This window comes from Salvelinus sp. IW2-2015, linkage group LG26, assembly GCF_002910315.2.
Source record: "Salvelinus sp. IW2-2015 linkage group LG26, ASM291031v2, whole genome shotgun sequence".
In the NCBI taxonomy this organism is placed as follows: domain Eukaryota; kingdom Metazoa; phylum Chordata; class Actinopteri; order Salmoniformes; family Salmonidae; genus Salvelinus; species Salvelinus sp. IW2-2015.
Window position 1 is genome coordinate 9,551,594 of NC_036866.1, and position 15,533 is coordinate 9,567,126.

At 43.6% G+C, this 15,533-nt stretch overlaps 1 protein-coding gene across 4 annotated transcripts in view; it reads left to right on the plus strand.

Annotated features, from left to right (window-relative positions):
* Nucleotides 1-14,873, plus strand: part of LOC111952581 (3',5'-cyclic-AMP phosphodiesterase 4C) — a 149,913-nt gene extending 135,040 nt beyond the window's left edge. For all 4 annotated transcript variants that reach the window (XM_023971404.2, XM_070435104.1, XM_023971405.2 and 1 more), the window contains 5 exons: nt 8,038-8,137; nt 8,389-8,543; nt 8,906-9,028; nt 9,668-9,850; nt 10,054-14,873. In XM_023971404.2, coding sequence (XP_023827172.1) covers nt 8,038-8,137; nt 8,389-8,543; nt 8,906-9,028; nt 9,668-9,850; nt 10,054-10,596 — 1,104 coding nt within the window. In that variant the 3' untranslated portion in view covers nt 10,597-14,873. The remainder of the gene's footprint in view (nt 1-8,037; nt 8,138-8,388; nt 8,544-8,905; nt 9,029-9,667; nt 9,851-10,053) is intronic.
* Nucleotides 14,874-15,533: the final 660 nt, after the last annotated feature.

The following is a 15,533-nucleotide window of genomic DNA, read 5'->3' on the forward strand; positions in this document are numbered from 1 at the left end:
ATAGAGGTCCTGGATGGCAGGAAGCTTGGCCCCAGTGATGTACTGGGCCGTATGAATTACACTTTGTAGTGCCTTGCGGTCGGAGGCCGAGCATTTGCAATTCCAGGCAGTGATGCAACCCGTCAGGATGCTCTCGATGGTGCAGCTGTAAAACCTTTTGAGGACCTGAGGACCCATGCCAAATATTTTCAGTCTCCTGAGGGGGAATAGGTTTTGTCGTGCCCTCTTCACAACTGTCTTGATGTGCTTGGACCATGTTAGTTTGTTGGTGATGTAGAGCTCTCAAACTGCTCCACTACAGCCCCATCGATGAGAATGGGGGCGTGCTCGATCCTCCTTTTCCTGTAGTCCACAATCATCTCCTTTGTCTTGATCACGTTGAGGGAAAGGTTGTTGTCCTGGCACCACACGATCAGGTCTCTGACCTCCCTATAGGCTGTCTCATCGTTGTCGATGATCAGGCCTACCACTGTTGTGTCATCAGCAAACTTAATGATGGTGTTGGAGTCGTGCTTGGCCGTGCAGTGAACAGGGAGTACAGGAGGGGACTAAGCACACACCCCTGAGGGGCCCCCATGTTGAGGATCAGTGTGGCGGATGTTGTTGCTTACCCTTACCACCTGGSGGGCGGTCCGTCAGGAAGTCCAGGATCCAGTTGCAGAAGGAGGTGTTTAGTCCCAGGGTCCTTAGCTTAGTGATGAGCTTTTGAGGGCACAATGGTGTTGACCGCTGAGCTGTAGTCAATGAATAGCATTCTCACATAGGTGTCCCTTTTGTCCAGGTGGGAAAGGGCAGTGTGGAGTGCAATAGAGATTGCATCATCTGTAGATCTGTTGGTGCGGTATACAAATTGGAGTGGGTCTAGGGTTTCTGGGATAATGGTGTTGATGTGAGCCATGACCAGCCTTTCAAATAAATGTATGGCTACAGATGTGAGTGCTACGGGTCGGTAGTCATTTAGGCARGTTAMCTYAGTGTTCTTGGGCACAGGCACTATGGTGGTCTGCTTAAAACATGTTGGTATTACAGTCTCGGACAGGGAGAGATTGAAAATGTCAGTGAAGACACTTGCCAGTTGGTCAGCGCATGCTCGGAGTACATGTCCTGGTAATCCGTCTGGCCCTGCGGCCTTGTGAATGTTGACCTGTTTAAAGGTCTTACTCACATCGGCTGTGGAGAGCATGATCACACAGTCGTCCAGAACAGCTGATGCTCTCATTTGTGTTTCAGTGTTACTTACCTCGAAGCGAACATAGAAGAAGTTTAGCCCGTCTGGTAGGCTCGTGTCACTGGGCAGCTCTTGGCTGTGCTTCCCTTTGTAGTCTGTAATAGTTTGCAGGCCCTGCCACATCTGACGAGCGTCGGAGCCGGTGTAGTACGATTCGATCTTAGTCCTATATGAACGCTTTGCCTGTTTGATGGTTCGTCGGAGGGCATAGCAGGATTTCTTATAAGCTTCCGGGTTAGAGTCCCACTCTTGAAAGGGGCAGCTCTACTCTTTAGCTCAGTGCGAATGTTGTCTGTAATAAAATCAAATCAAATGTATTTATATAGCCCTTCTTACATCAGCTGATATCTCAAAGTGCTGTACAGAAACCCAGCCTAAAACCAAACAGCAAGCAATGCAGGTGTAGAAGCACGGTGGCTAGGAAAAACTCCCTAGAAAGGCCAAAACCTAGGAAGAAACCTAGAGAGGACCCAGCTATAAGGGGTGGCCAGTCCTCTTCTGGCTGTGCGGGTGGAGATTATAACAGAACATGGCAAGATGTTCAAATGTTCATAAATGACCAGCATGGTCAAATAATAATAATCACAGTAGTTGTTGAGGGTGCAACAGGTCAGCACCTCAGGAGTAAATGTCAGTTGGCTTTTCATAGCCGATCATTGAGGTATCTCTATCGCTCCTGCTGTCTCTAGAGAGTTGAAAACAGCAGGTCTGGGACAGGTAGCACGTCCGGTGAACAGGTCAGGGTCCATAGCCACAGGCAGAACAGTTGAAACTGGAGCAGCAGCACGGCCAGGTGGATGGGGACAGCAGGAGTCATCATGCCAGGTAGTCTGAGGCATGGTCCTAGGGCTCAGGTCCTCCGAGAGAGAGAAAGAGAATTAGAGAGAACATAAATTCACACAGGATAAGACAGGAGAAATACTCCAGATATAACAGACTGACCCTGCCCCCGACACATAAACTACTGCAGCATAAATACTGGAGGCTGACACAGGAGGGGTCAGGAGACACTGTGGCCCCATCCAATGATACCCCCAGACAGGGCCATACAGGCAGGATATAACCCCACCCACTTTTGCCAAAGCACAGCCCCCACACCACTAGAGGGATATCTTCAACCACCAACTTACCATCCTGAGACAAGGCCGAGTATAGCCCACAAAGATCTCCGCCACGGAACAACCCAAGGGGGGGGGGGGGCGCCAACCCAGACACGAAGACCACGTCAGTGACTCAACCCACTCAAGTGACGCACCCCTCCTATGGGACGGCATGGAAGAGCACCAGTAAGCCAGTGACTCAGCCTCTGTAATAGGGTTAGAGGCAGAGAATCCCAGTGGAGAGAGGGGAACTGGCCAGGCAGATACCGCAAGGGCGGTTCGTTGCTCCAGTGCCTTTCCGTTCACCTTCACACTCCTGGGCCAGAGATGAGTCTTCAATAAAGACTTAAAGGTTGAGACCGAGTCTGCGTCTCTCACATGGGTAGGCAGACCATTCCATAAAAATGGAGCTCTATAGGAGAAAGCCCTGCCTCCAGCTGTTTGCTTAGAAATTTTAGGGATAATTAGGAGGCCTGCGTCTTGTGATCGTAGCATACGTGTAGGTATGTACGGCAGGACCAAATGGGAAAGATGGGTAGGAGCAAGCCCATGTAATGCTTTGTAGGTTAGCAGTAAAACCTTGAAATCAGCCCTTGCCTTAACAGGAAGCCAGTGTAGGGAGGCTCGCACTGGAGTAATATGATCAAATTTTTTGGTTCAAGTCAGGATTCTAGCAGCCGTATTTAGCACTAACTGAAGTTTATTTTGTGCTTTATCCATGTAGGATGAAAGTAGAGCATTGCAGTAGTCTAACCTAGAAGTGACAACAGCATGGATTAATTTTTCTGCATCATTTGTGGACAGAAAATTTCAGRTTTTTGCAATGTTACGTAGATGGAAAAAAGCTGTCCTTGAAACAGTCTTGATATGTTCGTCAAAAGAGAGATCAGGGTCCATGGTCCGAGGTCCTTCACAGTTTTATTTGAGACGGCTGTACAACCATCAAGATGAATTGTCAGATTCAACAGAAGATCTCTTTGTTTCTTGGGACCTAGAACAAGCATCTCTGTTTTGTCCGAGTTTAAAAGTAGAACGTTTGCAGCCATCCACTACCTTATGTCTGAAACACAGGCTTCCAGCGAGAGCAATTTTGGGGCTTCACCATGTTTCATTGAAATGTACAGCTGTGTGTCATCCGCATAGCAGGGAAAGTTAACATTATGTTTTCGAATGACATCCCCAAGAGGTAAAATATATAGTGAAAACAATAGTGGTCCTAAAATGGAACCTTGAAGAACACCAAAATGTACAGTTGACAAACCATCCACAGAGACAAACTGATATTTTTCCGACAGATAAGATCTAAACCAGGCCAGAACTTGTCCGTGTAGACCAATTTGGGTTTCCAATCTCTCCAAAAGAATGTGGTGATCGATGGTATCAAAAGCAGCACTAAGGTCTAGGAGCACGAAGACAGATGCAGAGCCTCGGTCTGACGCCATTAAAAGGTAATTTACCACCTTCACAAGTGCAGTCTCAGTGCTATGATGGGGTCTAAAACCAGACTGAAGCATTTCGTATACATTGTTTGTCTTCAGGAAGGCAGTGAGTTGGTGCGCAACAGCTTTTTCTAAGATTTTTGAGAGGAATGGGAGTTTCGATACAGGCCAATAGTTTTTATATTTTCTGGGTCAAGGTTTGGCTTTTTCAAGAGAGGCTTTATTACTGCCACTTTTAGTGAGTTTGGTACACATCCGGTGGATAGAGAGCCGTTTATTATGTTCAACATAGGAGGGCCAAGCACAGGAAGCAGCTCTTTCAGTAGTTTAGTTGGAATAGGGTCCAGTTTGAAGGTTTAGAGGCCATGATTATTTTCATCATTGTGTCAAGAGATATAGAATTAAAACACTTGAGTGTCTTCCTTGATCCTAGGTCCTGGCAGAGTTGTGCAGACTCAGGACAACTGAGCTTTGGAGGAATACGCAGATTTAAAGAGGAGTCCGTAATTTGCTTTCTAATGATCATGATCTTTTCGTCAAAGAAGTTCATGAATTTATCACTGCTAAAGTGAAAGCCATCCACTCTTGGRGAATGCTGCGTTTTAGTTAGCTTTACGACAGTATCAACATTTTTGGGGGGATTGTTCTTATTTTCCTCAATTAAGTTGGAAAAATAGGATAATCGAGCAGCAGTGAGGGCTCTTCGATACTGCACGGTACTGTCTTTCCAAGCTAGTCGGAAGACTTCCAGTTTTGCGTAGCGCAATTTCCGTTCCAATTTTCTGGAAGCTTGCTTCAGAGCTTGGGTATTTTCTGTATACCAGGGAGCTAGTTTCTTATGATAAATGTTTTTAGGGGTGCGACTGCATCTAGGGTATTGCGCAAGGTTAAATTGAGTTCCTCAGTTAGGTGGTTAACTGACTGTTGTACTCTGATGTCCTTGGGTAGGCGGAGGGAGTCTGGAAGGGCATCTAGGAATCTTTGGGTTGTCCAAGAATTTATAGCACGGCTTTTGATGATCCTTGGTTGGGGTCTGAGCAGATTATTTGTTGCAATTGCAAAAATAATAAAATGGTGGTCCGATAGTCCAGGATTATGATCCACAACATTTTATCCATGGGACAAAACTAGGTCCAGAGTATGACTCTGGCAGTGAGTTGGTCCGGAAACATGTTGGACAAAACCCACTGAGTCGATGATGGCTCCGAAAGCCTTTTGGAGTGGGTCTGTGAACTTTTCCATGTGAATATTAAAGTCACCAGAAATTAGAATATTATCTGCTATGACTACAAGGTCCGATAGGAATTAAGGGAACTCAGTGAGGAATGCTGTATATGGCACAGGAGGCCTGTAAACACTAGCTATAAAAAGTGATTAGCCTGCATAGATTTCATGACTAGACGGTCAAAAGACGAAAACGTCGTTTTTTTTCTTTTGTAAATTGAAATTTGCTATCCTAGTGTGACCAGGAGGTGAGGCCTCTTAACACAGTAAATTCATCAAGCTTAAGCCATGTTTCAGTCAGGCCAATCACATCAAGATTATGGGCAGTGATTAGTTCATTGACTATAACTGCCTTGGAAGTGAGGGATCTAACATTAAGTAGCCCTATTTTGAGATGTGAGGTATTACAATCTCTTTCAATAATTGCAGGAATGGACTAGGTCTTTATTCTAGTGAGATTGCTAAGGCTAACATAGCCATGTTTAGTTTTGCCCAACTTAAGTTGAGGCACAGACACGGTCTCAATGGGGATAGCTGAGCTGACTAAACTGACTGTGCTAGTGGCAGACTCCACTAAGCTGGCAGGCTGGCTAACAGCCTGCTGCCTGGCCTGCACCCTATTTCATTGTGGAGCTAGGGGAGTTAGAGCCCTGTCTATGTTCATAGATAAGATGAGAGCACCCATCCAGCTAGGATGGAGTCCGTCACTCCTCAACAGGCCAGGCTTGGTCCTGTTTGTGGGTGAGTCCCAGAAAGAGGGCCAATTATCTACAAATTCTATCTTTTGGGAGGGGCAGAAAACWGTTTTCAACCAGCGATTGAGTTGTAAGACTCTGCTGTAGAGCTCATCACTCCCCCTAACTGGGAAGGGGCCAGAGACAATTACTCGATGCTGACACATCTTTCAAGCTGATTTASAAGCTGAAGGTATGTTGCGCTTGGTGATCTCTGACTGTTTCATCCTAACATCGTTGGTGCCGACGTGGATAACAATATACCTATACTCTCTACACTCGCCAGTTTTAGCTTTAGCCAGCACCATCTTCAGATTAGCCTTAACGGCGGTAGCCCTGTCCCCTGGTAAACAGTGTATGATCGCTGGATGATTCGTTTTAAGTCTAATACTGCGGGTAATGGAGTCGCCAATGACTAGGGTTTTCAATTTGTCAGAGTTAATGGTGGGAGGCTTCGGCGTCTCAGACCCCGTAACGGGAGGAATAGAGACCAGAGAAGGCTCGGCCTCTGACTCCGACTCGCTGCTTAATGAGGAGAACCGGTTAAAAGTTTCTGTCAGCTGAATGAGCGACACCGGTTGAGCATTCCTACAGCATTTCTCTCCAGAAGCCATGAGAAAGTTGTCCGGCTGCGGGGACCGTGCGAGGGGATTTATACTACTATCTGTACTTACTAGTGGCACAGACGCTGTTTCATCCTTTCCTACACTGAAATTACCCTTGCCTAATGATTGCGTCTGAAGCTGGGCTTGCAGCACATTCTCCGGTATATTATGAGTACAGCGACTGCAATTAGAAGGCATCATGTTAATGTTACTACTTAGCTTCGGCTGGTGGAGGTCCTGACGAACCACGTCCAGATAAAGCGTCCGGAGTGTGAAAGTTGAATGAAAAAAAGTTGAGTGAGGGAAAAACAAAAAAATATAAACGGTAATTAAAAGTAAAAACTGTAAAGTTGTCAGGTAGCAAAGTAAGGTTAGCAACAAAACGCACAGCAGCACGTAAACAAGTCTGCAAGTTGTGACCGGAAATGACACAGGAAAGCAGGTTGATGGATCAACAATCCATGGCTTCTGGTTGGAGTATGTACGTACAGTCACTGTGGCACGATGTCCTCGATGCACTTATTGATAAAGCCAGTGACTGATSTGGTGTACTCCTCAATGCCATCGGAAGAATCCTGGAACATATTCCAGTCTGTGCTAGCAAAACAGTCCTGTAGCTTAGCATCTGTTTCATCTGACCACTTTTTTATAGACTGAGTCACTGGTCCTTGCTGCTTTAATTTTTGCTTGTAAGCAGGAATCAGGAGGATAGAGTTATGGTCAGATTTGCCAAATGGAGGGCAAAGGAGAGCTTTGTACGCGTCTCTGTGTGTGGAGTAAAGATGGTCGAGAATGTTTTCCCTCTGGTTGCACATTTAACATGCTGATAGAAATGAGGTCAAACTGATTTAAGTTTCCCTGCATTAAAGTCCMCGGCCACTAGGAGTGCCGCCTATGGATGAGCATTTTCCTGTTTGCTCATTGAGTGCTGTTTTAGTGCCAGCATCGGTCTGTGGTGATATGTAGACAGGTAAGAGAAATACAGATGAAATCTCTCTAGGTAGATAGTGTGGTCTACTGCTTATCATGAGATACTCTACCTCAGGTGAACAACACATTGAGACTTCCTTAGATATCGTGCACCAGCTGTTGTTTACATAAATGCACAGGCCCCGAGCCCCGTGTCTTACCAGAGGCTGCTGTTCTGTCCTGCCGATAGTGTATAACCTGCCAGCTGTGTGTTCTTAATGTCGTCATTCAGCCACGACTCAGTGAAACATAAAATATTACAGTTTTTAATGTCCTGTTGGTAGGATAAACGTGCTTTCAGTTCGTCCCATTTATTTTCCAGCGATTGAACATTAGCTAGCAGGACGGAAGGCAAGGGCAGATTAGCCACTCGTCTCCTGATCCTCACAAGGCACCCTGATCTCTTTCCGCAAAATCTCAGTTTCCTTCTCCAAGGAATAACAGATATCTGGGCCTGGTCGGGTGTCTGTAGTATATCCCTCCCGTCCGACTCATTGAAGAAGAACTCTTTGTCCAGTTTGAGGTGAGCAATCGCAGTTCTGGTGTCCAGAAGCTCTTTTCGGTCATAAGAGACGGTAKCAGCAACATTATGTACAAAACAAGTTATGAACAACGCAAAATAACTAACTAAATAGCATGGTTGGTTAAGAGCCGATAAGGCGGTAGTCATCCCCTCCGGCGCCATCACTCATCTCTCGCAGTAATAGTAACAAAAAAGTGTCTGTTTTTTGTTTTCAGGCTGTCTTCACTGACCTGGAGATCATGGCTGCTCTGTTTAGCAGTGCTATACACGACGTAGATCACCCCGGAGTGTCCAACCAGTTCCTCATCAACACAAGTCAGTTCCATCCCTCACTAGCAATCTCACTCATTAGATCTAATTAAAGGATATGTCCTTTGGAGCAAAATGTGTCTGGCATCTACTACTGTGAAGACTACATTATAGCGTCTGTAAGGCGGAGTTTGATCTCTGGATAAATTGTTTATTCCGTTATTTTGAACCTAATGAATACCTTTTTGTAGTTATACAGGGAGTGCCTTGGAATTGTTGTTGCTTTACTGATGAGTGTTCCTACTGTCCTACTGTAGATTCTGAGCTGGCTCTGATGTACAACGACGCTTCTGTCCTGGAGAACCACCACCTGGCTGTGGGCTTCAAGCTGCTACAGGAGGACAACTGTGACATCTTCCAGAGCCTCAGCAAGAAACAGAGACAGTCCCTCAGGAAGATGGTCATCGACATGGTGAGGCACTGACCGAATGAATTGAAATTGAATAGAAATGAGATATTATCTACACACCTCCATATTATCATAGTTCACATAATGAATGAGCCGACATCATAATGATATGGCCATTTAGCAGACACTTTTCCCCAAAGTCACTTACCGGTACATTTCACACAGAGTATATTCAGTATCAAACCCACAACACAACCCTGGATGTAGGTGGCACCATGCTCTAACCCACTGACTCTTTGGAATTAATGACTGAAGTAAGTGTGATTAATTGGTATTGCCATAGAATTTCTAAACCCAGAGGCCCAACATAAGCAGTTTCTACATAATGTTCATAACTAAAATATCGTTGGTATTGTCCTCTGCAGGTGTTGGCCACTGACATGTCCAAGCACATGAACTTCCTGGCTGACCTGAAGACAATGGTGGAGACCAAGAAGGTGACCAGTCTTGGAGTGCTGCTGCTGGACAACTACTCAGACCGCATCCAGGTCAGAGGTCATTCCTAGAGTAGACACACCACTGGCCACATATTAATAGTCTACAGTGACTTCCTCTTCTCTTCTCCGTCTCACTCATCTGCATTTATCTGAATATTGTCGCTGTCTGATGAAAACCTAATAACTTAATTTGCCAATAATTTTTTTTATACATTTATTGAAAGCAGTAACTCCCCTCATTGTACTCTGAACATGAATCTAGGACCAATAAAGTGTATTCAAAATAGCTTCTGAAGTTGTATGTTTGTTCATGGGAAAATATGGAAATGTTTTCAATTTCCTGAAAAGTTTCTGTTTTAGAGATGAGAGGTTTTCATCAGACAGCGAAGATATGTGGATACAGGACAGGTGAAAGCAATTTGAGGGGAGACAAGGAAAGAAAGCCACTTCAGATCATTGAGATGGACGATGGTGTTGAATCTGAACTGTCTACTGGAGACAAGTGTGATCAGTGCAGTTGTCTAAAATAACTCAAGACTTCATAGTGTCATGTACATTCAAGGTTTCTATATAAATGTCTGAAATATAAATGACAAAATTAATATGAATAAAAAATTATATACAACTTCAAAAAATATCTAAACAACAGATAAACCAAGAACTAACATGGGCCTCCCTGCGTGTCTCCAGGTCCTTCAGAACATGGTTCACTGTGCTGACCTCAGTAACCCCACCAAGCCTCTGGAGGTCTACCGTAAGTGGACCGACCGCATCATGGTGGAGTTCTTCACCCAGGGGGACAGGGAGCGGGACAAGGGAATTGAGATCAGCCCTATGTGTGACAAACATAACGCCTCCGTCGAGAAGACCCAGGTACTGTTCTGTGCATAGCGTGCATGCAGCCACACGAGGTATGCAGGCTCTCTTACACATGCAGACACAAGAATCTGCAAACCCACCCGCAGGTCTTTGTCACTGCTTAACAGACTGTTGCTGGCAAATTATTGTCATAATGTCTGTTGAAACCCACCAAAACAGTGTGTGTTTATATCTCTCATCTTTACTCCCCTCTGTAGGTGGGATTCATAGACTACATCGTCCACCCTCTTTGGGAGACGTGGGCTGACCTGGTCCACCCTGACGCCCAGGACATCCTGGATACCCTGGAGGACAACCGGGAGTGGTACCAAAGTATGATCCAGCGCAGTCCCTCACCCACCCTTGAGGACAGGGATCTTGATGGGGGGCCAGGAGCCCTGGAAGCCACATCGGGGGGATGCGCCTCCACAGGGGACAAGTTCCAGTTTGAACTCACCCTGGAGGAGCAGGAGGAGGAGGGTGACTCAGACCTGGAGAGCCCCCCCGAGGAGGAGACGTCACAGGGGGGAGAGACCTCTAGGAAGACCCTGGCCCTGTCTCTATCCCCAGAGCCCAGCAGCAGATACCGGCCCCCCTCCCCCCACCCTGGCCGGGCCCTCAGTCTGGCCACCATGTCGGTTAGGAGCCCCGACCATCTCAGAACGTTGGGCCCCGGGGTGGGCGCGGACGACATAGGCGATAGGGACAGAAAACTGGGCCAGGAAGGCAGTAGTGTAGCTTACCTACGGCTTGGCACGTAACACAAACCTTGGCCCTCCCTTCAACTCATTCCATCCCTGCCTTGGTTTGTGGGTCCCAGCAGCAATTGGACATGCAGGGTGGGCTTTTTATCAAGTCTGTAATGACAACAGTTCCTTTACACTGGAGACACCTTAACACTTTTAATATTGTAGAACAAGAAGTATCGTTTTATTCTCTATTTTCTTCTGTGTGCGAGATAGGACTTTTTAGTCCTGCATTCTGTAGTTGATTCTGGGCGGAAAGTGTCTTAGACTCGAAGGTAGAGAACTGACCACAAGCTAACCAGCCTCACCAATGTCTCCTGACGAAGCAAGGAATTATACTGAGAAAACAATGTCTTCCTCAAAATGATGGAATATAGATATTCAATGGAATATTGCAAGGATTGTAATCATTTTACAGGGTCTTGGAACTTTTGCACCACACATTTTGAATTCAGTCAGCATAAACTAGTATATTTTATTTAGTTAGTCTCTGAGAATTCTGTGAATGTTTTACCAAATCCAGTATGTACCTGAATAGTGAGAGAATTGTAACTTAAACCTCAGGGTATAACGAGATATAAATTATTTTAATGTAGCACGGACTTCTTGGGTAGCCCTTAACTGAGACTGCCTGTTTAGAGTTGTGTTACTGATGACAAACAGCTCTTAGAACCTTACTGCTTCAAGTTATGCAAAAATACATATTTATTTGTCTGGCGACCTCTATTGATCTCAATTGAAAAGTTCATTAATGAGTTTGAGAACTAAAGCAATTTAAATATAAAATGAACAGTACCAGTAAATTGTATTTCAAAAATCCCGAAGTACTATGGTTGATTGAGGTACCCAATACAAGTTGTTTTAAATCTAGACTAACACCGCTTACACTCATGTTTGTAAAGTTGTATTTGTTTCTATGTGATCATGTTTTACGTTGTCACATTTTCTATTTGATTTGAAATGGTTCCGTTTTGTTATATATAATGGGTATGTCCTCACCATGGGTGTATTCATTTCACCGATTCTGTTGCAAAACGTTTTGCAACAAACCGTTTACTCCAAATGGAAAACTGGTTTCTACTGGAAAAATTCAGGTAGGTCTCTCCCAGTTTTGTTCAGGTAAACGATTTCCTTTGCAAGACGTAACGAACACACCCCAGGTCTGTTTGTCTCTGAGCTTTGTAAGCATCATTATCAGGGTGTCTCCACCATACAGTAGCACTTTACAATTTTTGTTGTAGAGGAAGCCCATTCAGTTCTAAAGAGCTTGAGCCAAACCATGATTTTAGTGGACAGCCATGGAAGGCTGTAGTTCCTGTCCAGAAACAACCCCTAGGCCTAACACCTAGAGCTGAGAGGAATGGATAGGTGTAAGCAATAGGGAGAAAATTCCACCTAGCAGAGGGTGAGGTGGAGACATTGTCATGTAGCAGGGCATGCAGTCAACAACATGATATCCTCTGTTTTATATATACATTTCAACACTGAGGTTGGAATAATACTGTGAAATTGTGACAATTATGATTATGCACTTTAACAGCTAGTTCAGGTTACACATCCCTCCCATTAGGCTCCTCGGACCACTCTGACAGTCCTAGCTAAATTCTTGCTGGAGAAATTGTATTTTGCTAAGCCATTTGTTTCTTTTTGAGAATTTTTATTGAAAATGATCACAGTAAGGTTCTTAATTGTTACCCAGAAATGATTTGATATTGAGATAAAAACGGCTGCATTGAACCTTTTAAACCTATAAAATCCTGTCAGATCTCCACAAGTGTCGAAAGGTTAGTGGTTGTTTCTGAACAGGGCCGCAGTGTGGACTAATTAGGGCTTATTTGGTAGTGTGTGATGCTTTGAAAGTAGCAGATAGAAATGCAATGAACAGCGTTGATATTATTCCCTGTAGTACACAACAGAAAATCATGTCTGGTTTACACAATACTGTACATTCTGTATTGACATTGGATACTTTTTCATTCGCCTGAATAAGCCCCTAATGTCTTGTTTGATTTGTTCTTGAGGGAAACTAGTTTATAGGGAAAATTGTGACAAAAATCTTTGGAATTTGCGCAAAAGCTTCTGCCAACCTAAGTCGTTATGAAATGTTGAACAAAGTTCTCTCTGAACTGTTGATTGTAATCATGTCAAAGTTTGACTTTAAAATGTGTTGAGTTTCATCAATTATCAGTTAGAATTATGCTATAATTTTAATGGAAATTGTAATACCTTGACTTTATATGTTGGATGTAATGCTTTGATGTAGAGCTCTATTCAATCCGTATTGCAGAAGTTCAGCGTTACAGCGTGATTGGAATTTAAAGGCAATGTTCCTCTATAACGGAGACTGCACGGTAAACCCTGCATATGTCGGCTCAATCAGAAATTACCTTCATATCATGTAATCTGTAACGCTTCAGCGATACAGATTGAACAGAGAGCCCTTATGCTCTTCACAGGGCTATAGCTTTTACCTACAGTATGTGAATGTTAATTTCTATTATTGCGTTCGCTGATTGCACCCTAATTTTTAAGTTAAACCAATACTGTACAACTTAACTAGCCCCTGCCAAATATAAGTACACTGAACAAAAATTGTTTTCCATATGCACAAAAGGCTTCTCAAATTTCTAAATCCCTGTTAGCGAGCATTTCTCCTTTGCCAAGATAATCCTGACAGGTGAGGCATATCAAGAAGCTGATTAAATGGTATGATCATTACACAGGTGCACCTTGTGTTGGGCACAATAAAGGCCACTCTAAAATGGAGTTCTCACAACACAATGTCACACAAGTTTAGAGGGAGTGTGCGCAATTGGCATGCTGACTGCAGTAACGTCCAACAGAGCTGTTGCCAGAGAATTTAATGTTATTTCTCTACCATAAGCCGCCACCAACGTCATTTTAGAGAATTTGGCAGTACGTCCAACGGGCCTCACAACCGTACACCACGTGTAACTACGCCAGACCAGGACCGCCACATCCGGCTTCTACACCTGTAGGATCGTCTGAGACCAGCCACCCGGACAGCTGATGCCACTGGCACGCTGGAGAAGTGTGCTCTTCACAGATAAATCCCAGTTTCAACTTTATCGGGCAGATGGTGTCGTGTGGGTGAGCGATTTGCAGATGTCAACGTTGTGAACAAAGTGCCCCATGGTGGCGGTGGAGTTATGTTATTTGCAGGCATAAGCTACAGACAACGAACACAATTGCATTTTATCGATGGCAATTTGAATGCACAGAAATACTGTGATGATATCCTGAGGGCCATTGTCGTGCCATCACCTCATGTTTCAGCATGATAATGCAAGGATCTGTACATAATTCCTAGAAGCTGAAAATGTCCCAGTTCTTCCATGGCCTGCACAGTCACCAGAAATATCACACATTGAGCATATTTGGGATGCTTCGCACAGCTGAATAGTGGGATAACGCTCCACAGGCCACAATCAACAGCCTGATCACCTCTATGCAAAAGGAGATGTCGCGCTGCATCAGGCAAATGGTCACACCAGATACTGACTGGTTTTCTGATCCACAGCCCTATTTTATTTTTTAAAGGTATCTGACCAACTGATGCATATCTATATCCCCAAATCATGTGAAATGCATAGATTAGGTCCTAATGAATTTATTTAAATTGACCCGATTTCCTTTTATGAACTAACTCAGTAAATTCTTTTAAATTGTTGTTTTATATTTTTGTTCAGTGCATATAAAAATCACTGAACTATCCTTAATGGAGAACAGTGAAATCTGAAAATAACATCAACAAAATTCAACAACAGCTCCAGCATGGTAAACTTGCCTGGGAACTAACACTAAAGTATTTCTCGCTTACTCTTTTCCTGGTAAGGCAGGGGGAAAAGTACACAAGTATTCATAAATATCTTGACCATATTCTATTTACTCATGTTTGGTCATGAATAAGCAAACAGCTAAAATAAGAGCCTTAAATTGTGACTGGAGAGGAGCTGAGCTTTATTGTGGGTAAAACGTACATAAATCAGTGTCATTCAGTGTTGTCTGAGAAGTTCGTTTGGTGACTCTTGCTCCCTTTATTGCTTTGCTGAAACTGACATGGTATACCATTACGGTTATTGTTCTGTGTCCTTTTTATCTGCAATGTTGGACATTAGTATATTTGTCTGTCAAAATGTAAGTACGGTAAGATAATTTTTCTGGAGACAAAATATTTCTTACAAATTTGCTTAATTTAACAATAATTTAAAAGTAAATTTTTTAAACGTTTCTGGAGTAGAATGAAAATGCCAATAAATTATGGAAACCTGTATTTGTGAATCTGATTAAATCTATCGCTGTTCGGAAGTAATTAAACTGCGTTGGATTGATGCCGCATTCGTGCTTGTCGGAACTAGGAAACTCTAATTTCCGACTTGCTAACTGGTTGAACTCTGCACGTATATAACTACAACCAATAAGCAAGTCACATTTCTGAGTTTAGTTCCGACTAGCACGTGAACGCGGCATCAATCCCAGCCTAATCTTTGAATAATGACAGAAAGTTAGAGGGTCAAAGATCATACCCCCAAGACATGCCAACATCCTGTGTTATTGGTAATGGTGAGAATGTCTTGGGTGTATGATCTTTGACCCACTAACTTTCTCAATCATGACTCATTCAGGAGGATCCATACTCATTGTAGCATCCAAATATTTAGGAGTGTTTCCATTGGGCAAAAAATAATCAAACTGAAAATGCATCCAACAAGTTTGTAATTGTGTGCTAGGAATATGGAACCAAATAAACTGACTACTTTATTTACAATAATATTTTGGTTTGGGGTGTCAATTTTGACCCCTACCTTTGAGGGAAAAGTATTACTTGTTAAACAAAATCTATTTCTGAGCAATTGTATTAGTATAAAATAATTTCTTTGAGCATACAGTATTGCTCATTATTTTAGTCATTACTGCTCATCTTTATCAAG